Source organism: Trichechus manatus, unplaced genomic scaffold (genome assembly GCF_000243295.1).
Source record: "Trichechus manatus latirostris isolate Lorelei unplaced genomic scaffold, TriManLat1.0 scaffold00167, whole genome shotgun sequence".
NCBI classification, from domain to species: domain Eukaryota; kingdom Metazoa; phylum Chordata; class Mammalia; order Sirenia; family Trichechidae; genus Trichechus; species Trichechus manatus.
Window position 1 is genome coordinate 2,205,105 of NW_004444103.1, and position 24,592 is coordinate 2,229,696.

Consider the following 24,592-nt stretch of genomic DNA (forward strand, 5'->3'; position numbering starts at 1 on the left):
AAGAAAGAAAGGCAGGAAGAAAGAAAAACTTGTTTCTATCTCATCAGAACGAAAATGCTAACCATGCCATTAAATTGCTCCAGATAGTAGTTTTACCCTTAGTATTTTTCTCCCTTGTCTTATGTCTCGTTGTTTTTTCTCCTTTCCTGGTTATCTCTTGGAAATACAACATGTAGAATCATTAGTAGAAACTGAGAAAATAAAATTAATATGACTTGTATAAATAACTATGTTCCTCACCCACTGAAATGTGCTTTCCTTCTCATTTCTTTGCTGACATATAGCTGGTAAAGGTAAGTTTTTTCTTTTTTCTTTTTTTTTTTGCTTAAATTTATTGGCATTTTTGTAATGATATGATCTTTGAAGGAATGTCATGATGCTGTTTACAGTGCCAGTCTCCTACTTTCTAGCCAAGTTTTCTTACTTTTAGCCAAAACCAGAACATTTAGGTTAGCTTAGTTTTACTATTTACAAAACAAAAATGTCTATTTATAACAACAGAGAAGTAGAAACAACCTAAATATCTACTATTAATGGAGGATTAGAAGTAATAACTATGAATATGTTACAATAGCATGCAAAAAAGTGCACATTATATGTTAACTAAAAAAAAATTAAAATTATATATGACGTTATTTTCACAGTATAAGAAAAAAACAAAATTTAAAAAAGTATATGTAGAATTATACCTAAAATATTCAGAGAATATGTTTAATTAGAAGAACTAATTGCTATTTTATTTCTTCCATTTCCCAAATTTTAAGTATTTATTTTATAACTGAAAAAAAAAGTTAGTTTTTAAAACTAGGCATATTGAATATTTAGGGGTAGTCAGAACAAAATAATAATTTTATAAACTCTAACATATCAGAAGACAACCTCATTATCTTTTTCAGGATATAAATAACCAATTGGTATCGAGTCAGCACAACTCACGGTGACCCCATGTGTGTCACAATAGAACTGTGTTCCATAGGGTTTTCAGAAGCTGATTTTTCAGAAGTAGACCGCCAGGCTTTTCTTCTGGGGCACCTCTGGGTGGACTCAAACCTCTAACCTTTTGGTTAGAAGTCAAGAATGTCAACCATTTGCACCACCCAGCAATACAAATAGTAGTATTTATTTATAGATTTCTCGGATGACTATATTGTATTTCCTTTTTCTTTCACACTCAGAACATCTAGACATTCAAAGGAAATAGGGTGAACTAAAGGAGAGGGGGTCGTGCTGCCATCTGGTTTTTCTGCTTTGAAACCATCCACTGCCTTTTGCCTGACATGCACTTTTTTGGTTCAACTCTTTCTTTGCTGTCTCCAACCAAAACATTGTGCAAACACCCTGTTGTTCAGTTTTCTCTCACTTATATATGTAACATAATACAGTGTAACACAGTAGTAGCAGACTTCCAGTAATAAAGTAATGTCAAGAGTGAACCAACGAAGTTATCTCCTATTTGATTTTAAGCTAAATATTTGTAAAAACCCTTAAGTTGGGATATTCACTTAAATTTGATTCTGTGAATTTCTTTTCCTGATTGATCTAATAGATTAAAATTTTTATACTTCATAGGGAAAGTATTTGTCTTACTTTACAATGAAAATATTTCAGATAAATGTTGAATGTTGGTTTACTTTGGTTATCTGTGGATCTAGATCTCTGTGTTAAAATTATCATCGTGTGAAAATATTACTTACATGTTAGTATTTGCTGCAAAAAGCAAGATGTGTAAATCCATACATCAGTTTTTAATCAATTTAACAAAAGCCAGCTAAGAAATTATTTGGGTCAGTAATAGAGGTGTGAACAAACCCTTCATTAATGTATCCCTCAACCGTTAACTCCTTTGTCTTCAGGTTAGAACATGACTGCATAGAACAGGAGCATAGCAACCAGACTGATCTATATAAAATGTTAAAACATTAAATCTTCCTATTAAAGACTACAGAAACCCTGGTGGCGAAGTGGTTAAGAGCTAAGGCTGCTAACCCAAAGGTCAGCAGTTCAAATCTACTGGGTGCTACTTGGAAACCCTATGGGTCAGTTCTACTCTGTCCTTTAGGGTCACTATGAGTCAGAAGCAACTCCGCAGCAACGAGTTTGGTGGTTTGTTTGTTTTTTTTTGTTTTTTTTATATTAAAGACTACATGTGTGGTATAAAAAGAAAGACGGTGTGTACTCCTCTGTGCCATTTTTAACTTCCTGTAAATTTTCAAGTTCAATGAGAGCTTGAGCTAAAAGAAACATAAACACACTGGGTAGCAGTAAATGTAGCTACAGGCAAACTCTTAAACATAGGACAGTTTAAAAACAAGTTATGTTTCAAATTTGGTTTAAACCAAATTTGTTAAACCAAGTTATTGTGTTTCAAAAGAGTCCCTGGGCAGTGCAAATGATGGGTTAAGCATGGTTAAGAGCTGGGCTGCTAACCAAAAGGTCAGCAGTTCAAATCCACCAGCCACTCCTTGGAAACCCTAGGGGCAGTTCTACTCTATCCTTTAGGGTCGCTATGAGTCAGACCTGACTCAATGGCACCTGACAACAACTAATCTAAAGGTTGGAAGTTCGAACCTACCCAGAGGCACTTTGAAAGAAGTACCTGTAGATACCCTTCTGAAAGGTCACGGCCATGAAAACCCTATGGAGCGCAGTTCTACTGTGATACATTTGGGGTCACCATGAGTGGAAACTGACTCAATGGCAACTGTTTATTATTATTAATCTGTTTCAAAAGGGTCATTTGCTGCTTAGGTCAGCTCAGTGTTTTTCAGAGGCGGAGACGGGTCCTTAGATCGCAGCATCCTCTTCTTAGTCCTTTTGATCCCAGGCCTGGGCACTGAGTGGTCTCAGACTACTAATGAATGGCCTTCTCCTCTCCTCCAGGGTCCCTCTTGCCCCTTCTCCCCCCCCCCCTTTTTCCTCCCCTTTTTCTTTTGTATCCTGAATCTCTCATAACAACAGCAAAAAAGCAAAATCATTAGAATTAGTTGCAAAGGAAGAAGAAACATTTCAGCTAAGTTTTTTCTCATCTCGTATTCTGAACTCTGACTTAGACATTTTTTCTGGAACTTGAATTCTTGAGCACGTAGGGCTGACTGTGAACAATGCCCACTAAATGGCCCCCCTCCACAGTGCAGCTTCCCCGCTTGCTAATAGTCCTCACGTTGCGTTTTATGTTAGCGATTTTCAAGTCAGTGTTAACTGTCTAAATTGATACTGTCAACCTACTTATTCCTCCCTCTTGTCTTCCAATGCCCACTACCCTAATGAAAATTTTTAGTTTTCAGGTTCCATTTGAATAAAGCCTCTATAACTTCTTAAATCTACAGGCAAAATAATAATCTTTCTCAATTTGGGTTTAATTCCATCCACTGTTACCAAACCTGGTGACAGTACCACCTAAGACGCTGGTGCAGATATCCAGCTGTTACCATAGAGACCCTACCAGTATGCTCAGTTACCATGTCCCACGTCTGCAGTTAGTCCATAGGTTAATCATCGCAATTTATGACAGTTTTGCAGTACCTTGTTTAAGCACATATCTTGTTGCTTTGTTTTGAGAATTTCCGTATGTCATTTCGGAAGACAAGCAGAGCTCAAATTTGCCATTATCAGTGAGCATTTGAATAGTGCCATGAATAATTTTCCACTTAAAACTAGTCCTCATAATTTTATATTACAATAAGCATCAATTGAATGTAGCTCAGTATAACCCAGTTTTAAAGCAATTCTCCAAGCCTTGGATTCAGTTATGTTATTGATTTAAGGCATGTTTTCCATTTGATCCAGATGATGTCTCTGTGTCCCCTAAGAATTAAAAGAAGGTATGTTATGCCAATAGGAAACTATGTGAAAATATGCTTTTATGAAAATAAGAAGCTAGACAATAATATATCAATGATAGTTGATTTCCCATTTTAGTTCACGAGAGAATTTTAAAATCAGTGATTTCTCAGACAGGGGTATCAAAACTGTTGGTTTTTTGGTTTATTTTTATTTCTTCATAAATAACGTACAGACACATGATGAAGTAGTTTTGCATAAAATTTTTTGAATCGTGCTTATCTGACCTAGGAAGGGAGACCTAGAGATGCTTGGCCTTTACAAATGCTGTTTAAATGTGGAATAATGCATCACTACGAGTATATCTCCCTTCAAAAGGATTATAGCCTCAGAGAGATTACAGGGGTTTTTAATAAAACTTTTTAGTGAGTGGTTTGTCTGTTTTTTTTTCATGGTTAATATAGGTCTATATTTTATTATTTAAACTGATATCATGGATATTTTAAATCACTAATGGGAATTGTTGGAAAAGTGTTTTTACACTCATGTGCCTGATTTGGAAAGGCTTGCCACAATAGTAAATACAGTAATTTGAAGTTATATTCCATGAAGAAAATACTTAACATTCATTTTTGTAACTATGATTTAATTAGGAATAAACTGTAGACTCATGTATTTACTTGTGCATTTTATTTAAAAAAAAAAAGTATATTATTTTAAAAGAAAAATTTACTTCCACAAACCTTCATGGTAAAAGAATTATGGATTTTTTTCTCTGCGATTTATTATATATGCTGTTCTCAACAGATAAGCCATTAACGGGTGTTATTTTTAACTTCTAGTTGTGACCTTTTCTGGTGAGAGAAATAATGAATAAAATTCAGCAGATGTTTTATAAAAGTAGTAATTTAATTTCATAAAGGTGATACTAAAAGGATTTTTTTTTACTCAGAAAAATGGAGAAATGAAGATTCTCAGATAAATTGTTTAAAATGCAAAATAATGTACAGATTTTATAATACATGTGCCTTGCATTTTTCACTACTCTTCCGCCTCTTGATTTGAGATTATTTCACATTATCGTACATTTCACTTTATATTAAAAGATATTAGACAAAAAAATAAAATAAAAGAGAAGTCCAATTGTCTCATTTCTCAGTTCAGGAAAAACAGTTTAGTTTTGTGTTCATCCAATTATGGTAGTATTAATTTACCACATGCAATATATTTAATCATTCAAGTAAGTAATTATTAAATGTAAAGGAATATATATGCTGCTTTTTCCATGGAGCATAATCTGATACCTTGTTTACTGGGTACTGGCTACGTTCACCTTTTGATATGTGTCATTAATGTGATATAAACTAGTTTGTCTTTTTTTAAAAAAATATGATTCTGAGGACCCTTCAGCTTCAATTATATAGTTCTTCCATCCACAAATATGGCTGAAAGTTGAACTTGACATGGATCAATATGATCTGGGGCTAAATACCTAAATGTGACTGATTATGTTAGCATCATGTCCACAGATCAATATTGAGTTTTATTATAAGCCTGATTCTATAATTGAGTTTAATCAATAAACTTGTCTCCTTTCCTTTACACTTTTAGGTTTTACAAGCTACATTTAGCTCACATTTAGAACTCTGCCTTTCTTGTAATGACCAAAGAGAGATCTATCAGTGAATTTTAAGCAACAATGGAGACTCGGCTCCATTGTGAAGAATCCACTTTTATCATGATAACTGATTGCTTGCCTCAGTGTGTGTACTACATTTCTAACAGAGCTAATGTTGTAACACCCCAGCACTCCTTTTGGGTAGTGTGTGGCTTTTTCCATCTATACCTATTAAATAACTTACATTGAAGACTTTGACAAAACATACCATTAATGAAAGCAATCATAAAAGCTTGCCTTTTGATAAACCCGCAGGGTCTACAGGCGTTGAAAGATCCAATCTGTAAAGAACAATAAATTTGGGCCTTTGATTGAAGTGCCATTTGTAACGTTATGCTTTGTCTGCATATTTGCACAAACATGATGCTTCCTTTTTCATGTCCCTTAAACATGAAGCTTGAGAGCGTTCATTGTCATTTCTACATTAAGGTTGGTCCCATTAAAAGCGCCATACAAAAAGAAGACTGGAAATGATCCAGCTGAATCTTGTGTGTTCATTTCTGCCCTAGTTTGCCATTTGGAAAGCAGTCTTCTAGCCACCATTGCTATTTTTTTTATCAATAGGCCTTGTTCCTTTTCCAGTCAGTCCCTTCAGTAAATACACACTTAAAATGCATCAACTTTCCATAAGATTGCAAAATAAGAGTATTCCTGCAATGCATATTGGAAGTAGCTTTGAATGAAAATAGAATTTCTTTATTCCAAATGATTTGTGGATTTTTTCCTGTCATTTTTTTATCTAGGCTACAAAAATTTGCGACTTATATTAATATGCTGAATTCTTGACATCATATTATATGTAATACAAGATTGTCTTCTGTTATCATGAGATATGAATTTTGTGTTCCTCAAAAATTGTATTTGTTCATTACTAAGCCAGAAAAATAAATACTTACATGCTTCTCTGATTTTGCAGATGCAGATCGTTTTCAGAAACATGGGATGGATGAGTTTATTTCTGCTAATCCTTGCAAGCTGGACCACGCCTTCCTTTTTAGAATACTCCAGAGGCAGACTTTGGATCACAGACTGAATGATTCCTATTCTTGCTTGGTGAGGACAAGTCTATCTATCTAGTCCCCTATAGGTTAGAATAAAAGATCTTAAAAAGTGAGAAATACTTGTTATGAAGTGACATTTTACTCCTGATTCATTTAATAAATGTAGTTGGAGTTAGGGAGAAAGGCTTTCAATCAATGGCTTCCAAATTTGAAAATTATACACTTAAAGACCACTGCTGTGCCACTCACTCGACAGGAGAAGAGACGCAAAGAGACACTGAACTGTGGTTTATCAGTCCCTCTAGAGAATCTGAATGAAAACAGAAAGCTTTAATGAAGATAAAGAAAAAAAAAAACAAAACTTTGTAATAGGCTTTATTGACACTTGTACAGACATTTTAAGGTTTAAATTCTGCTCACCAGATGTTGATATCTTGCACCTCTGTCTTTTGTTCCTAGAAGGGCAACCTAAGTGATGGTTTAAAATGTGATTTTGGAAAGGTAGACGGCATGGCAGAGGCCGTAATAAAAAAGCCCCTGGGTGGTGCAAACTGTCAACTCGCTTGGCTGCTAACTGAAACAGCAGTTTGCATCCACCCAGAGGTACCTTGGAAGCAAGGCGTGGAGATCTACTTCCAAAAAATCAGCTATTGGAAAGCCTGTGGAGCACAGTTCTGCTCAGACACACATGGGGTCACCATGAGTTGGAATTGACTCGATGGCAGTGGGTCCTGGTAGTAACAGAGGCAAGCTTTAGTTTCATCTAGCACTCAGAAGATAATTTGAATTCCTTAAAAAAAGAAAAAAAGGAATTAAGTAGTGTAGCTAAACTGCTACCTATTATATATTGAAATTCGGGATAAAAATATAATTTATATTTAGAAGGAATGCTTGCTACCTCAGAATATGGGGATTAAACTTCATATGTGTCTTTCCAAGGACTTGTATTGTCGGGGCAGTTCCTCTGCGATCATTCTGGCCAGAATATGCCTGCTTCTATCATAGCTTTAGTCTCTTGGCCACCAAACATGGTAGCTCCAGGCAATAAAGTTACATTTTCTTTAAAATGTGATTTTGGACAGGATGTGCTCCAACTCGTCAGAGATATTTCAATAGACAGGAAGAAATGAAACAATTTATACTGCCATGATCACACTGACAATTCATCAATTCATTTGTAGACCATTTACTGAGTACCTATTATTCTACACATAAGTGTATAGTTTGAGCCTGATCCAGCTCAAACTTTACATCACAAAGCCCTATGACATCTTTCCATGGATGAGCACACCTAGAGTGAACATCAATAACGGACAATTTCCCCTTGGATTCCACTCAGTGGGGTTAGTACTGAATTATCGAAAGGAGTTGTTTTGACTTTGTGGCTGTCCTCATGTGTAATACAGAGTCTGAGAAGAACACCACAGGGCATACAAGAGGATAGCAAGCATGGTGTGAATAAAAACAGTGTTGGAGAGGCAGGATGACCCTGGATGTCATCTGGCATGATTATCCTGCCCCCTTTTATAGTTCTCCACTCTCCCTTCCTCCTCTATTATCTTATATAAATCCATATAATTCCACATAATGCATGGAAATATTTTCTAGCCCAGCTCCACCTAAGGCTGTCCTCTCGTGTTCATCCAACCAGGTTGCACCCCTGATTCATGCATGTACATCTGAGCATCTCATTTCAGGAAGACCAGACGCTACTACTGTAAAACACGAACTCTGTTATCCTGATCACAGAAAGACAAACAGAATGAGAAAAATATCCCAACGATTTAAAGACTCAAATTATACATGTTTACAACTGCTAGACTTATGGAATTTTTCTTTTTGTTTATTTTGTAAAATGGTTTTGGTTAGTAGACAATTTCAATTATAGTGTCTGGTTTACCATTCTCTTTTTAATTGATTCATAAAAAGAATGAAATTTTTTTGGAATGTCACCTTTTTAATTGACAATTTAGATACTGTGGATAAGTCTGACTAATTTTGAAGGACCACTGAGAAGAACAAGTTGCCCATGCATGGCTGTGGCAGTATAGCAAGACTAGTATTAGGTTGCCAGTGTCCTAAACAGTTCCAAAATTAATATTAGCTCTTCTGAAAGTGACATGACATACCACTAATAAAGTAAACATCCAAAGACAGTTTCATGCAGCTGCTGCTCATAATGCCTGCAAGTGCCTACAAAACAAAAGTCTTAGTACAGAAAGAAAAAGTGACTATTATTTTTTTTCTTTTGCAGGGTTGGTTTAGCCCTGGTCAAGTCTTTGTGTTAGATGAATACTGTGCCCGTTACGGTGTGAGAGGCTGTTACAGACATCTCTGCTACCTTACAGAACTGATGGAACATTCAGAAAACGGTGTTGTCATTGACCCAACCCTGCTCCATTACAGTTTTGCATTCTGTGCTTCTCACGTGCACGGCAACAGGTACTTTTACTTGCAAACACACAGTGAAATTTTTGTAGGGTTGATTTGGGAAGAGAGAGAAAAAAAAATGCTTTGCAATTATCACCTAGTAACAGATTTTAAATAGCAAACACTTCTTGCAAGGGGAAAAAAAAAAATCCCACAAAGGAAAAATGTACATCAGTATGCTATTGATTTAGGTGGGCTGCACTAAAGGTTTCCTTTTGCCGTTAAAGCTACGTGAAAGAGAGAGAGATTAAAAACTGCCTTTTAGTTTTTATGTGTCACCTACTACTAGGATCTGCACAGCTTAAGTGTCAATATGTATTTATATTGTGATGCATGTGTATGCCTCGATGGGGTTAGTTGATAGGTTTGCGTATACCTGATGATCTTTGCTGTGGAATAAACTCTCATTGATTAAAAAAAAAAAAAAGACAAGTAATGGGTTTTATGAAGCATCTCCTTTGAGACCCTTCCCTAATCTATACTTTAGGAACAAGTATCCCCTTATCTCAAGCCCTGCTTCTAGTACTTTCCACAGTGACCTCATCTCCTGCTTTGCCAAGACAGAAGAAAAATCACCTAGGGTAGACCCCGCATACACAACTATGCATTCTGGGCTTAAAAATCTCTCCATGCCTCTCTCCCTCTGTTTTCTTAAGCCTGTCTCCAGGGAGTCTATGTTAGGGCTCCTCCCATAAAGGAGTTGTCCCCAATTCCATCTGCTTTGGCCTTGCTTCAGTCATTACTCCATCTCTCTCTCTTTGTGCTTCCTTCCTTGCTTCCCACAAACCTTCCTAAGCTTCACCTAGCCTCAAAACATAGCATAGTGCTCAAGGGATTCTGAACTCAGACAACGTAGGTTCAAAATAATACTTACTAACTATGTGACGTTGAGCAAGTTTCTTCATTTCTTTCTGTCTCAGCTTCCCCATCTATAAGAAAGACATGATGGTAGTGTCTCTCTTATAAGTTACAAATTGTAGTGATGATTGAGTCAATGTATGTCAAGTACTTAGAATAGTGAGTGGTCAAAAAAATGTTAGCTAATGGCTCATATTTTTTTCAGTATTGTTACTTGTCCAAGCTCCCATTCCATTATTCTCTTTATCATCTGAACCAAACTTCTCTCACCATGCCTTCCATCTGGCTTCTAGCCTCTCACTTCCCTAATGGGGCTTCTTGAAATGACCTGCCTGATATTGTAATCCTGTCGCCTGTTCTTGGGTTTCAACCTCCTTATCTCTTTGAAAAGTCAATGCTATGGAATGTCCAAGATCCCATGCTTCTTACAGTGCTGCTTACCTGCCCTGACAGAACTCTCTAGGCTCGCCTCCTGTTTTCTTTGACCATCTTTTCCAGTAGTTCCTGCTCCTCCCGACAACTAAGTACGGTATAGTGTTTTCCCCACCTCTGACCTTGAAATTGATCTCTTCTTTCTGAGAATTTTTCTACTTCAGTGATCTTGTCCCCTTCCACAGCTTCTACTGTGACCTCTCTAGATACAGGTATTTCCACCCCAGTTCTTCTCCTAAACTACAGATCTCTAGTTATGATTGGTACTTTGAATGTTCCTGCTGGCACTTTAAACTTGACCTGTATAAAGTCAGCTTCATCATCTCACTAAACCAGCTCTTATACCTCTTTCAGCTCCTAGCAGAGTTCCTAGCATAAAGTAACACTCCTAGCACAAAGTAAATGCTCAATAAATATTTGATGGATGAATGAATGACTTCCTTATTTAGGTTAATACTACTTCCATTAATGGTCTGTTCATTTTTTTTTTATTATTGTACTTTAGATGAAGGTTTACAGAACAAATTAGTTTCTCATTAAACAATTCATATACATATTGTTTTGTGACATTGGTTGCCAACTCCACAATGTGTCAACACTCTCCCCTTCTCGACCTTGGGTTCCCCATTACCAGCTTCCTTCTCATCCTTCTTACCTGCCTTCTTGTCCTTGCCCCTGGGCTGGTGTGGCCACTAAGTCTTGTTTTGTTTTGTGGGCCTGTCAGATCTTTGGCTGAAGGGTGAACCTCAGGAGACACTTCAATACTGAGTTAAAAGGGAGTCTGGGGGCCATACTCTCAGGCTTTCTCTAGTCTCTGTCAGACCAGTAAGTCTGGTCTTTTTTTGTGAGTTAGAATTTTGTTCTACATTTTTCTCCAGCTCTGTCCGGGACCCTCTGTGGTGATCCCTGTCAGAGCAGTCAGTGGTGGTAGCTGGGCATCATCTGGTTGTGCTTGACTCAGTCTGGTGGAGGCTGTGGTAGTTGTGGTCCGTTAGTCCTTTGGACTAATCTTTCCCTTGTGTCTTTGGTTTTCTTTATTCTCCCTTGCTCCAGCCTAGCCTAGTCATTTTGACTCATCCTTTTCCTTTACCAATTAGATTCAACTTTTGCCATGTTAAATGTTCTCTGTCCATAATACCCCTCAAATTTTTCTTTTTCCTACTTCTATTGTTTTTACTCTAACACTGGCCTTTGTTTTTTTTCTTGCCTAGACATCTTAATTCATCTTTCTACTGTTTTTTTTTCCCCTATCGTAGTCTATCAATCAGCCTTAAAATTACAGATTAATTTTTATCATACCCCTTTTCAAAAACCTTCAGTGATTCCCCTTTGATTATGAAATTAAAAATAGATTACGATAGTAAGAAGACCAGACTTAATGGTCTGACTGAGACTGGAGGTGCCCTGGAAAGCATGGCCCCTGGATTCTCTATCAGCCCAGAACTAAAACAATTTCTGAGGCCACTCTTCCGAATGGGATTGGACTGGACTGTGGGACATAAAGTGATACTCGTGAAGAGTGTGCCCCTTAGTCAAGTAGATACAAGAGACCAAAGGGGCAGCTTCTGTCCAGAGGTGAGATGGGAAGGCAGAGAGGGTTAGGAGCTGGTTGAATGGTCATGGGGAATCAGAGGTGGAACGGAGGAGTGTGCTGTCGCAGAATGGGGTGAGCAATTAGGGTCTCATAACAACGTGTGTATAAAAATTTTGTATGGGAGACTAACTTGGAATGTAAACTTCATTTAATTACAACAATAAAAAAGAAAAGAAAAAAATAGATTATGAACTATAGGACCACAATTTCTGCAGTATCATCCCAGTCTATCTACTCAGTCTTATTTCCAAGATATTCTCCTCTACATAATTTACCACAACTAACCTGTTTATTCTCTGTGGAATATATCTTTTTTTCCCAGTTTTTTAAAAATAGTTTATTGTGTTTTAGGTGAAAAGTTTACATAGCAAATTAGGTTCCCTTTTAATAATTTTTATACACTTTGTCCCGTGATATTGGTTACATTTTTCACAGTGTGTCAACGTTCTCATTATTTCCATTCTTTTTGTTCTGTTTCCATTAATCTAGCTTCCCTGCCCCTCCTTAGCTTCTCATCTTTGTTTTAGAGTAGTTGTTCAACCTTTGGTCTCATATAGTTGATTATTAAAGGGGAGCACAGTATTATCAGGTGATATTGTTTATTTTATAAGCCAATCTATTGTTTCCATGAAGGGTAACCACCAGGAGTGGCTTCAGTTCCAAGTTCAAAGAGTATCTTGGGGCGATATTCTCAGGGGTTTCTCTAGGCTCTATCAGTCCAGTACGTCTGGCGTTTTTAGGTAGGAGTTTGAGTTTTGTTCAACATTTTGCTCCCTCTCTGTCTGGGACCTTCTGTTTTGTCTCTGGTCAAAACAGTCAGTAGTGGTATCAGGGCACCATCTAGTTCTTCTGGTCTTAGGCTAGATGAGACCATGGTTCATATAGGCTATTAGTCCTGTGGACTGGTTTCTTCTTTATGTCTGGTTTTGTTCATTCCCTTTTGTTGCAGTTGAGTAGAGACCAATAGTTGTATCTTAGATGGCTGCTTTTAAGACCCCAGATGCTACTTACCAAACTAGAATGTACAACATTATCTTTATGAACTCTGTTATGCCAATTGACTGAGTTGTTTTTCTCAGTTTTTAAAAGTCAGATATCACAAAACTTTACCATGAAGACTTTAACTCGTTTAAACACAAAAACCTTTCTCTCAGTAGTTATCTCATGACCTTTACCACGTATACATGGTAAACACACACGCTCATGTGTGCACACTTCTGTTCTACAGGATTCTGTTCTGAAGGCAAAAACTGGCTGTCATTCATCTGTTATCCTCTGCAGACCTTAACACAGTACTCTGCATATTGTAGGTTCATGATAAATATTGGTAAAAGTCCCCACTGCTGCCATTTTTCCAGCCCTCAATAAACGGTATTGACTCTAGTTTCAGAATCCATTCAGGCTTTCACCTCATTAAGGAACTCAGCCTTGTTTGGAAATTAGCAGAATGTTGCAGATTGTCGTAGTTTTCCAGTTATCCCAAACTAAACCCTTTGCACTCAGCAAGCCAGGGATGACTGGGTAATGCAGAGGGGAGAAGGATGGCAAATCTTCGATAGCCAATGTGAGGGGCTGTTCTACCAAAACTGTCTCATAACTCCTGGCTCTGTCTTAATTCCTTCTGACCAATGGGTATCCAGAGATTGGCATCCAAAGTGAGGCAGCTCTCTGAAATGGGCAAGTATAACGTGGTTGTGGTGAAAAAGAAAACCCAAGGAATATTCTATGATCAGATTATTTTGGTTATCATTACAGAAAGGTAAAATTAAATTGAGAACATTAAGTAGGAAATGTTAGCTAATGCACCCCCAAAATTTATGTGTTGAAGACACGTTTTAATGGAAAGTTACTGAGGCAACTGGGAGCTGCTGGCATCACCTAGGAGGCAGCCTGGTTTGAATCTATAGGTTGCCATAGTTACTCTGATTCTGTAAAACTATTGTTTTTACTATAATGGTACTCTGTAAAGGGCTAGAATACTAATGTGAAGGTACTGGATCATGATCAAATACATCGGTATTGATTATTGTTATTATTCTAAAGTGTTTTCCTTTGTTACACAACATGAGAATGTAAATTATGAGAGTAGGAAAGTAGATAGGGCTATGCTGGTATTGTTGCTGTATGCCATCAAGTCAATTTTTGACTCATAGCAACTCCATGTCACAGAGTAGGACTGCCTCATAGGGTTTTTCTAGGCAGTAATCTTTATAGAAGCAGATCACCAGGTCTTCCTCCCGCAGAACCACTGGGTGGGTTCAGACCATGCAGCCGAGTGGTTATCCACTGCACTACCAGGGCGCCTCAGGGCTATGCTACATTATACTAAGTAGAAATATTTCACCGTGTATATAATTATACTCTTAATTTCTTTGCTAATAAATATCCAAGTTTTGGAAATCTCCCCTTGGGATAATGTGCGTCTCTTATCTATTAATGTGGCATCTGATATTTATACAGACTTTTGTTTAAAAATGCTGTCAATGTCAAGTCTAACTTTTCTTCCACTCGTTGCCATCATCTTTTTTTATGGTCATTTTTACATCTGTCAAGACACACGTTTAGAAAGTCGTTTTGCTCATTGTCTGAACTACCTCTGTCAAAAATTCGAAAGGAAAAAAAAAAAAAGAAGAGTGCCTTTTGTCAATGCCTTAAGTGAAGGACAACAATACTGTGTGGATTTGAAATTTTTCCGGGAGTGCATCCTTTTACACCGCGTTAAGCTCTAGGTGTGTTCCGTCTGTGGAGACTCATCTCTGAATAGCGCTCTGAGTGTTTCAGGAATAAAAGAATAGAGTTAAACAGAAAAGGTCTGGCTAGTGCTAAGACTGAAGAAGAGAGAGAAAAAGAAAGGAAGAAAGAAAAAAATGAGTCAAGGACAGAAACAGACACACTCATGCAAGATGATAGCCATGCACATCCATGAATAACACAGCTACTCAGTCAGCGACAGTGCTGCTGAGGACTGACAGGAAGGAGAAGAGCGACTTCGGCAGACAATGCCTTGTAGGGCAAAGTTCTAGGTTGATGTGTGTGGTTATACATCCTGGTTTTGTAAATCAGGCTGAGGGTAGAGAAACTAAAGCAGCATCACAAAATGGCTTTTAGGTCCCAATTTAATGTGAGATACTCAGTGTATTCACCTACTCTTCTACAGTTCAGTAGGGCCGTCTTAGAGCTGCTCCACACCTGACAACGGCCAGCTGAGATGTGCTAGCTTTCAAGTGCAGGGTACAGGAGTCTGACAGACAGAACTATAGTTCATATCTAAAGTAATCCCTATTCCCTTTGCATTCCAGATCATATCACAGAATGGTGGGGAACCATAATAGGCATCAGTCAAACAATCGTATCACGATACCTCTGTCTTCACAGATGCTAACATTTCCCCTTGCCTGTCACTTCAGAAATTATGCCTTAACTTCCGGCTTCTAATTTTAGAGACAGTAATGCATTTAATTGCATCAAATAGGGTCATCAGAAAAAAATTATTACCGCTTCTTAAATTCTAGCCTTGAATATATAACTTAGAGAAGTTAAGTGTATAAATATTACAAATTATAAATCTGACGGCAGGTGGGCAACCAGGTCAAATGTCATAAGCAATGTTATCCTTATGTGATGGGCCAAGAGATTTCATCCTGCGTGCTTGTTATTGTTAGTAGCTCCCAAGTTGATTCTCACTCATAGTGACTTCATGTGTGCAGAGTATAACTGTTCCATAGGGTTTTCAAGGCTGTGACCTTTCAGAAGCAGATCGCCAGGCCTGTCTCCCAAGGTCCGCTGAGTGGGTTTGAACTGCCAACCTTTCAGCTAGTAGTTGAGCACATAACCATTTGCACCACCAAGGGCCTCTTCCTACATGCCACGTGTGTCAAGAGGCAGAAGAGGCAGGCGTCCTTTAAATATGCACTGAGGGATCCTTTTTGATTCTATCAGAAACTACAGAGGCACCCCACATCTGCCTTAATCAGGCCATCTGCAGACTTTTTAGTAATAGCATCTAGCCCACCCAATCTCTAGTTCAATCCTGAAGCAAGATAAGTACGTCTTTCAAAATGAAAGAAAACAAACCAAAAAAAGAGGAGGAGGGAGGCCGGAGAGAGAGATTGGTGGGTTGGAAATAGCTGTGAGTTCAGTCAGAACATCTCTGCTCCTGTCCTGGATCTTCCACTCATGAGCTATCTGACTTGGAGCAATTGGCCCTAATCTGTGTGAGCCTCGGTTTCCCACCAGTTCTTTGTGAATAATAACAACAGTGCTGCCTACCTACTATGGTTTCTAAATGAGTCAAATTAAATGGTATAAACACTTTGTAAATGATGCAGTATTACCTACATATCAAGTGATAGTATTTTATATACAGTGTATTAGTTAAATAAGCTTTCGGGATTGTTCTGTAAAAGACTGAGAGTGCTCAGGTAAATTTTGAGAATGTCAGTGTCAGATCAGCATACTGCAAACAAGTTGCAAGCTGAGAGAAGGGACTGGAAAAGCCTCACTTCAAATACTGTCCATAATCATGGGCAGGAGCCATGGTGAAGTTCTAAAGACATCTTCCTCCCCACCCCACCCCCACCACCCCCCAGTGTGGCTGGAAAACACTGTGAGTGTACTGGGTGAGTGGCAAAGATATAGCCCAGAGCAGGGGTCAAAGACCTCATCATCCAAAGAAAGTTAAGTAGTCAAACTCTGAAACTTAGGTATTAGTCACCAGGGTGACCCTCTGTCTTCCCTTGACACCATTTATTCATACCAAACAACTCATATCTTTTTCTGAACCATTGAATAAAAGAGTCTACTGTAGGTCAATTACTGAGGAAATGACAAGGGAAAGGCAATGTTTCAGTATGTGCTAGAATATTTCAGTTTAACAAATGAACAGAAAAAAGAGCTACACCTCTAGCATTGCTCTTTTCTTAAACCTGGTTCCATCTGGAAACTTCTTAGCATCCAGAGTTAGGTGTAGAGAAGAGTTTTTGGTCTTGAGTTGGATCTCCATGTAGTTCTTCTAACCTACTAGAGTTTTTCAGAAACACAATATGTAATCTAATGTTGCCATCATACTTTGTTGTTGTTAGGTGCCGTCGAGTTGGTTCCAATTAATAGCGACCCTGTGTACAACAGAACAAAACACCGCCCCGTCCTGCACCATCCTCACCGTCACTGTCACGCTTGAGCCCATTGTTGCAGCCACTGTGTCGATCCATCTCCTTGAGGGTCTTTTTTGCTGTCCCTCTACCTTACCAAGCATGAGGTCCTTCTCCAGGGACTGATCCCTCCTGATAACATGACCAAAGTGTGTGAGACGTAGTCTTACCGTCATTGTTTCTAAGGAGCATTCTGGTTATACTTCATCCAAGACAGATTTGTTCATTCTTTTGGCAGTCAGTGGTATATTCAGTATTCTTCACCAAAACCACAATTCAGAGGCATCATTTCTTCTTCGGTCTTCCTTATTCATCATCCAGCTTTCCCATGCATATGAGGCAGTCGAAAACACGATGACTTGGGTCAGGTGCACCTTAGTCTTCAAGGTGACATCTTTGCTGTTCAACACTTGAAAGAGGTCTTTTGCAGCAGATTTTCCCAATGCAATGTGTCTTTTGATTTCTTGACTGCTGCTTCCATGGGTGTTGGTTGTGGATCCAAGTAAAATGAAATCCTTGACAACTTCAATCTTTTCTCTTTTTATCATGATGTTGCTTATTGGTCTAGTTGTGAGGATTTTTGTTTTCTTTATGTTGAGATGTAATCCATACTGAAGGTTGTGGTCTTTGATCTTCATCAGTAAGTGCTTCAAGTCCTCTTCACTTTCAGCAAGCAAGGTTGTGTCATCTGCATAACACAGGTTGTTAACCTTACCATGGTACATTTGTCAAAGCTAAGAACCCAATATTAGTATACTACTATTAACTAAATCTCAATCTTTATTCAGGTTTTACTAGTTTTTCCACTAGTGGCTTTTTTCTGTTCCAAAGTACAATCCAGGACTTCACGTTGCATTTAGTTGTCACATCCCCTTAGTCTCCTCTGATATGCAACAATCTCTCAGACTTTCCTTGTTTTTCAAGACCTTGGTAGTTATGAGGAGTACTAGTCAGGTGTATTTTCATATGTCCCTCAATTTGAGTTTGTCTGACATTTTCAGGATTAGACTGGGTATCTTAATTTCCAAGCGTTGCCAAAACAAAATGCCACAAACTGAGTGGTTTTAAAGAACAGAAATTTATTGTGTCTCAGTTTTGGAGGCTAGAAGTCCAAGTTGGGGTAAAACCATGTTTACTCCTTCTGAGGGATCTTAAAGAGGAACTGTTCATGCCTCTCTCCTAGCTTCTGGTGGCTCCCGGCGATCCTTGGCATTCCTTTGCTTGTATGTGCATCTTCACATGGCGCCTTCCCCCTGTGTGACTCTTGTGTCTGTTCTCCACTTTTATAGGAACAGGAGTCATGTAGGATTAAGACCCACCCTTTAAAAACCTAACCTTCAAAAACCCTATTTCTAACAAGGGTTATGTTCATAGATACAGGAGTTAGGACTTCAGTTTATCTTTTAGGGGGTGGACATAGTTCAATCCGTAACAGTGGGGTTATGGGTTTTTAAAAGGAGATGAATTGCCCTTCTCATCACATCATATTGGGGGTACATGATGTCACTAGTTATGCTAACCTTGATCTCTTGGTTAAGGTAGTATTTGCCAGCTTTCCTCACTGTAAAAACTTTTTTTCTTTTCCATACTCTATTCTTTGGAAGTAAATCACTAAATCCAACTCACACTCAAGGGGAGAGAAGGGATTAAATTCCACCTTTTGGAGGGGGAACTATCTACATATGTTATTTGAAATTCTATAAGGAAGGCTTGTCTTTTATCTCCTATTTATTTTTTCAACCATCTATTTATATCAATATGGACTCTTGTATAGTTATTTTATACTTTGGTTTACAATCCAATGCTACTTTCTACACTATTCTGCTGGCAGCAGGTCATATCATCAAATTTGCGTTTTGGAAAAGCTATTCAGACAGCTCTATGGAGAGTGAACTGGAGGCTCTTTAACAGTCCAAGCAATAAATCACAGTGCCCTGAACTAAGGCCACAGGAATGGAAAAGAGGGAAAGTGTTGACTGACTTTACCAGTTCAGAGGTGAGGGGAGGTAGGTAGTGGAGAAACCATACTGCTGTGAGTGGAGAAGTAGGTGGTTAGGATATGACACAGCTCCTGTTTTGGGTGCTTGGGTCATTGATTGTGAAGGGCAGGAGGGAGGTAGAATGATAGCTTTTGTTGTTGTTGGGTGCCTTTGAGATGATTTCAACTCATAGCAACCTCAAGTGATAGAGTAGAACTGCCCGATAGGGTTTTCAGGGTTGTAATCTATGGGAGCAGATCACCAGGTCTTTTTCCTACAGAGCTGCTGGGTGGGTTTGAAGTGCTAGCCTTTCAGTTAAACAGCTGAGCACTTAACATTTGCACCACTAGGGCTGTTTAGAATTATAGCTAAAAGGGAGGAATAAAGGGCTGGGGAAGCCTTTTTAATTACAGTTTGGGAAAGTTGAGCATTCTCAGGTATAAGGACGTCATCTAGTTAGAGAGGAAAAGACTGAAGGTGTAGATAATTTAAGGGAAGACAAAAATGTGCTTGCTCCTTGGGACTTACCAAAGTGTGATGACATCCAGCCTGTTTCCTGGGAGACATGTGCTTAGGAACCCACTGGCTGCCTTAAAGTATACAAATTGAAGGATATCAATAAGAATTTGCTCTTTTACAGATAGTCGGAGCATCCATATGAATCATTGGTCTCATCAACTCCCTCTTCCTTCATAACCTAAGCCCAGGACATGAAAAAGTTATTGAAATTGGTGATTTTTCCATAAGTCATTGCTTAGGAATTTTAATTTCACAAAATGAATTGATAGTCTTATAGAAAGGCTGTTAGGAAAGCATATTATAAGAGTATAAAGAAAGAAATTCAGCAAAGGCTATGATTAAAGTTGTATGAGAGTACAGAGCAGAGGGGAAAATTAGCTGTTGTTAACTGTTAGTTTGCAAACGTGTTGTTGAAACATTTTTTTCTCTTTTAAGATTACACCCTAGGAAACCCTATGGGGCAGTTTTACTCTGTCATATAGGATCGCTAGGAGTCGGAATCGACTCAATGACACACAACAACAAGACTGTAGTGACTTTCATCTGATTTTGTTGGAAACATCCCATCATCTGCCTTTTCTACAGCCTGTCTTATACCACTCTGTGTCAAAACCACTCTTCTAACCAAACTGGCCTCCTACTTTCAGTTCCTCCTTTGGGTTTGTTCTTCCTAAGAGCCTCACTCTACCCTCCTTTACTTAAGTTTCACCTAATTACCTCCTGTTCATCCATCACATCTCAGCCCAAATACCATTCTGAATATACCAAACTGAATCCTTTCCTCATGCACCAAACTAGGTCAGATCCTTGTTCTTTTGCCCCTCTTAGAAGTCATCACTGTTATTGTACCTTTATTGTCTGATTTTTCTTATAATGCCTTTCCCTCTGTAAGCTCTACTCAGTCAGGGAGCAGTTCTTTTTTGCCTACATTGTATCCCTGGGACCTGGCCAGGTGTTCAATAAACATTTGTTGACTAAGTAAATGGATGACATTGGATCATCTGTTTCATGAATTTTGTAGGTGATATATTGTGGCACTTCTTAGAGTTCACAATTAAATATTCTTAATGAGTCAAATGGAATAATTTTAATGGCCTACAGAAAGGCCCAACCTACCCAGCAAGGTTGTGTTATTATACACCATAGAAGTTAACATACTAAAACAATGAGATACCATTTTTATGTATAAAAGTGAAATTGATTGCAACAAATGATAAAGACCACAGTTGATGAGGTTGCAGGGAGATTAATAATTTCATGTACTGCGGGTCGGTGTGTGAGTTCCTAAGTGCTTCCCGAGAAAGCAATTTTGCAATATGTGCCAAATGCCTGAAACTGTCATACTGTTTATCCTAACAATTCCACTTTCAGGAATTTATTCTAAGGAGACAATCAGAGATAGGTTAAAAACATAAAGTACAAGATTAGTTATTGCACTGCTATTAATGGTAGGAGAAAACTAGAGGAAAAAGGTCTAACTTTCTACCACTGGAGAATGGATAAATAAATTATGGTACATCTATATAATGAAATATAAAATGAAATATATTAAAAAGCATATATTAGAATATTTAAATGATGTGAGAGAAAATGTTTATAGTTCATTAAGAGAAGCAGATTGTAAATCAGAATATATAGTATGTCTATAAACGTATAGAAAGAAGCCTGAAATGATATTTGTAAAATGGCATGATCAATTATTTCTGGAAGGGACATTTATAGGAAAATTCTATTTTTGTCTTTATGTTATTAAATTCATCATTCCAAATTATGAGGTTTATGTATGGTCCTTTAATGACTTTTTTTTAATAATAATTTATTATGTATGGGGCACAGGATGATAAATTTATGTCGAAGAACACTCTACAGCGACGTTAAGTGTCTTTATTTTCAGTTCCTTTTAGGGTTTTGTTGCTCTTGAATTATAAAGTTGTGTGCAGCAGTGGTTTTCATTTAGATTAGTCCAACAAGGTTTTTTGTTTGTTTGTTCGTTTGGCCCCAGGAGAGGCTAGTTATCAAACACCTTCGTCCTTGGCCTGGTCATCACCCGAACACAAAAACTAAGTCACCAAGATCTTGTATCTTCATTGTCAGATTATTGCTTTCTCTGTAATAGTGTATCTACTCTTCTTAAAAACTTCCAGAGTAAATAGAAAGTAGTAAGAGATTCAAGTTAGGAAAGGACCAGGAGGAGGGAGTGTTTGGAAAAAGAAAAGAATATGATTTTAAAATTTCACCTTCAAAATATTTTCTCATAGAACATCTATTTCTTCCATCTCAGTGAAAGTAAATGCGTAGAATTAATTTCCCCTTCTGGATACTTAAAATTGCAGAACTGAAAGGACACTGCGTATGTAATGTATGACCATCCAAATGATAGATCATTTTGACTGAAACAATAGGGGGTGTTATAGGTTAGGAAACAAAAATAAGAGATTATTGTTTTCTCCCTCATCATCTTCTGTCATTTCTTACTCTCGTGCTGTGACTTCTTCTCCTTTCCATTCTGTTCACAAATGGATATTGGTGGGAAATACATGAAGTGCAAAGTGGCTTTTACCTGCTGTGCTGCAGGCAGAATTGACAATTCAGAAATACCACCCTCCAGGTATCTCTCCCCTTCTGACTCTCTAGAGGAAGCAAAGATGTCATATATTCCTTATAGGAAAGGGCAGGTGAGACGAAGCCTGTAAGACACTTAAAAACACCATGAACTTTGTCATTTGCCCACTTGTTGCTTGCAAAATATCTCTTACAACAAACCACCAGATTGTTAGGCCCAACAAGCTTACCTGATGAGTTGGGGGAGAAAATAAAAGAGTAATTTTTTTTTCCCAAATAAGCAAGAAATCTATTTAATCAACCTAACCAGACTTTTCTGTGCGCTGTTGTATTCATTCAATCCACAAGCTTCCTGAGCACCCTATACCAGGCAGTCTGCTGCCTCCTAGAGATTATAAAGCCCAGGACACGTTTATTAACTCAAGTATCTAGAAGCTGCTCAGCTGATAAAAGTGTTTGAGAAAATAGCCATGGAAGATCTTGCAGTTTTCATTTGATAATACAATAAAATGCTCACTATGCATTATTTTTAGGCTGCTAACCAAAAGGTCAGCAGTTTAAATCCACCAGCTGCTCCTTGGAATCTCTATGGGGCAGTTCTGCCCTGTCCTATAGGGTTGCTGTGAGTTAGAGTCAATGGCAGTGGGTTTTATGCATTATTTTTAAGATACTGGACAGTGATTATTCTAGATCTAGGTAGCACTGTCTTTCCTGCTGTTTACAAGAAATGCTCATCAGCACTGAATGATGCTTTTTAAGTGGGAATTGTGGGCAAGTCCCATGACTAAGTAAATAATTACAGGAAATGCTGGCTATCAAAGTTAAACAGGTTTCTTTACTATTGAGCTTCTCAGACTCCTTAATATAACACAGTTACTCTTCAGACGTCCAAAAGGGTCACATAATTTATATTCCATGACAAAAATTGAGGCTGTTTAAGCCTTTCTGTTGGAGCATGTTACAGAATCATTGTTTTCTCAAAACATGTTTTGGAAAATGTTGATAGCCAGTAAGTGTACTTTACTCAAAATTGCCCAGATAAAATAGATATTAAACATGCAAAAATTTGCTGTTATTGGTTTTATGGGCCTTTGAAATTTTGCATTATACTGGGGGAAAAAAAGGAATATAAAAGGTGAAATGTAAACAGTCCAACCAAGGGAAGTGAAGCCCTCAGGTGAGCCAAATCTGAACTTTCAGGTAGATACCCTCATTGATAATTATTTTCTCTTTTGCTCAGATACCTGACTCTGCAACACATTTTTGTATCTTTTTTTCTTGGTTCTTTCTTAATGAACTATATTGTCCTTTATCTTCATAGAAACTAATTTCCTATCCGATCTACCCCTGAAGCCATCAGAGATCATGGAAAATGCATTAGTAATGCTGTTTATCCCTCTTGTTCATGAGTTGTCTTGAGAAAACATCTTTCACAATTTATGCTTATGTTGTACTTGTTCTAGGACAAATTGGTAATCATGACAAGATATCTAATGTATATAAAGGATTTTGTAGCTTGTTTTAAAATAACTTAAATCTGTCAGATTGATGAATAGCACAAATTACCAATTCCCCTGGTTCATAGAGGAAGATGATGAAATTAAATGAATAGTCATCATAAACACTTTTTGTCTTTTTTTTAGGATGACTCTGCCTTTCAAAAAAGTGTGTGTCTATGAGTATGTGTGAGTGTGTGTCTGCACACATGAGTGTGTGTGCACATATATGTGAGACCTTCTTTGAGAACAGAACTTGGCTTATCAGCAGGTGTAGATCAGGCTGTTAAGCGTTAGTGGCAGAAGGTTCTATTGTACGAATTCTGTTTTTGAAGAATCTTTGAAGAATAATTAACATAGACACAACTGTACTTGGTGTTCAGTTGCTGGTTATATAATACCAGAAGGAAATTCCATGTCATACCTTGTTTGACTGTATCTATAATTAAAAGGATTGTTTCTACTATGAAACCGTGTTTTAGAATCTGTTCATAGCTTAGGCTTCTTACACAGTGCCCCCTTTTTTTTTTAAATTAAAATCCTGTAACTTCGGTAACTACAGGCCCCAGAGAAAATGAAAGTATCAAATCTTGATACAGGAGAATACCCTTCTCTTCTCATTAGAGCCACTTTAATATTTAATTATCAGTCATAGAGCCTAAACCCCAATTAACATTCAAATCAGAAAATTGGTTCGTTTATGTTAGAATTCGAAGAGAAACACATTTTAACATCATCTTTTTATCAACATCAAAAATGCAGCGTTCTTGTTATTAACTCAGGGGAAGAATTCTGTCCTTGATATTGCAAATAAACTATTTTGTTAATAACTGAAATGACAGCTAAACACTAAAATTTTCTGCTCAGTGTAAATACATGCCATTTTATTAGATATATATAGTTCCCTAGAATACTTAACTACAATTCCTGCTTCTGTTTGCTTTTCACAAAATTTCCTATTTTTCCTACTGTTAGATGATAAGAAGATTCCAAATAATTTATGCCATATTAATAAGATACATTAATAATGATATTTGGTATTACTAATTCATGAATTCACATAATCTTTTTATAACTGATATTTTTGTATTCTACATATCACTCCTTTGTTCC

The 24,592-nt window shown here is 37.6% G+C and overlaps 1 protein-coding gene across 13 annotated transcripts in view; it reads left to right on the forward strand.

Moving 5' to 3' along the window:
- The window catches only part of CADPS2 (calcium dependent secretion activator 2), a 573,575-nt gene that overhangs the window by 409,612 nt on the left and 139,371 nt on the right, over nucleotides 1-24,592 (forward strand). For 6 of the 13 annotated variants that reach the window (XM_004386536.1, XM_023740897.1, XM_004386535.2 and 3 more), the window contains exons 12-14: nucleotides 285-293; nucleotides 6,375-6,511; nucleotides 8,714-8,901. In XM_004386536.1, coding sequence (XP_004386593.1) covers nucleotides 285-293; nucleotides 6,375-6,511; nucleotides 8,714-8,901 — 334 coding nt within the window. Of the gene's footprint in view, nucleotides 1-284; nucleotides 294-6,374; nucleotides 6,512-8,712; nucleotides 8,902-24,592 lie in introns of all 13 variants that reach the window. The other 7 variants (XM_004386538.1, XM_012558431.1, XM_012558428.2 and 4 more) reach the window with 2 other exon arrangements.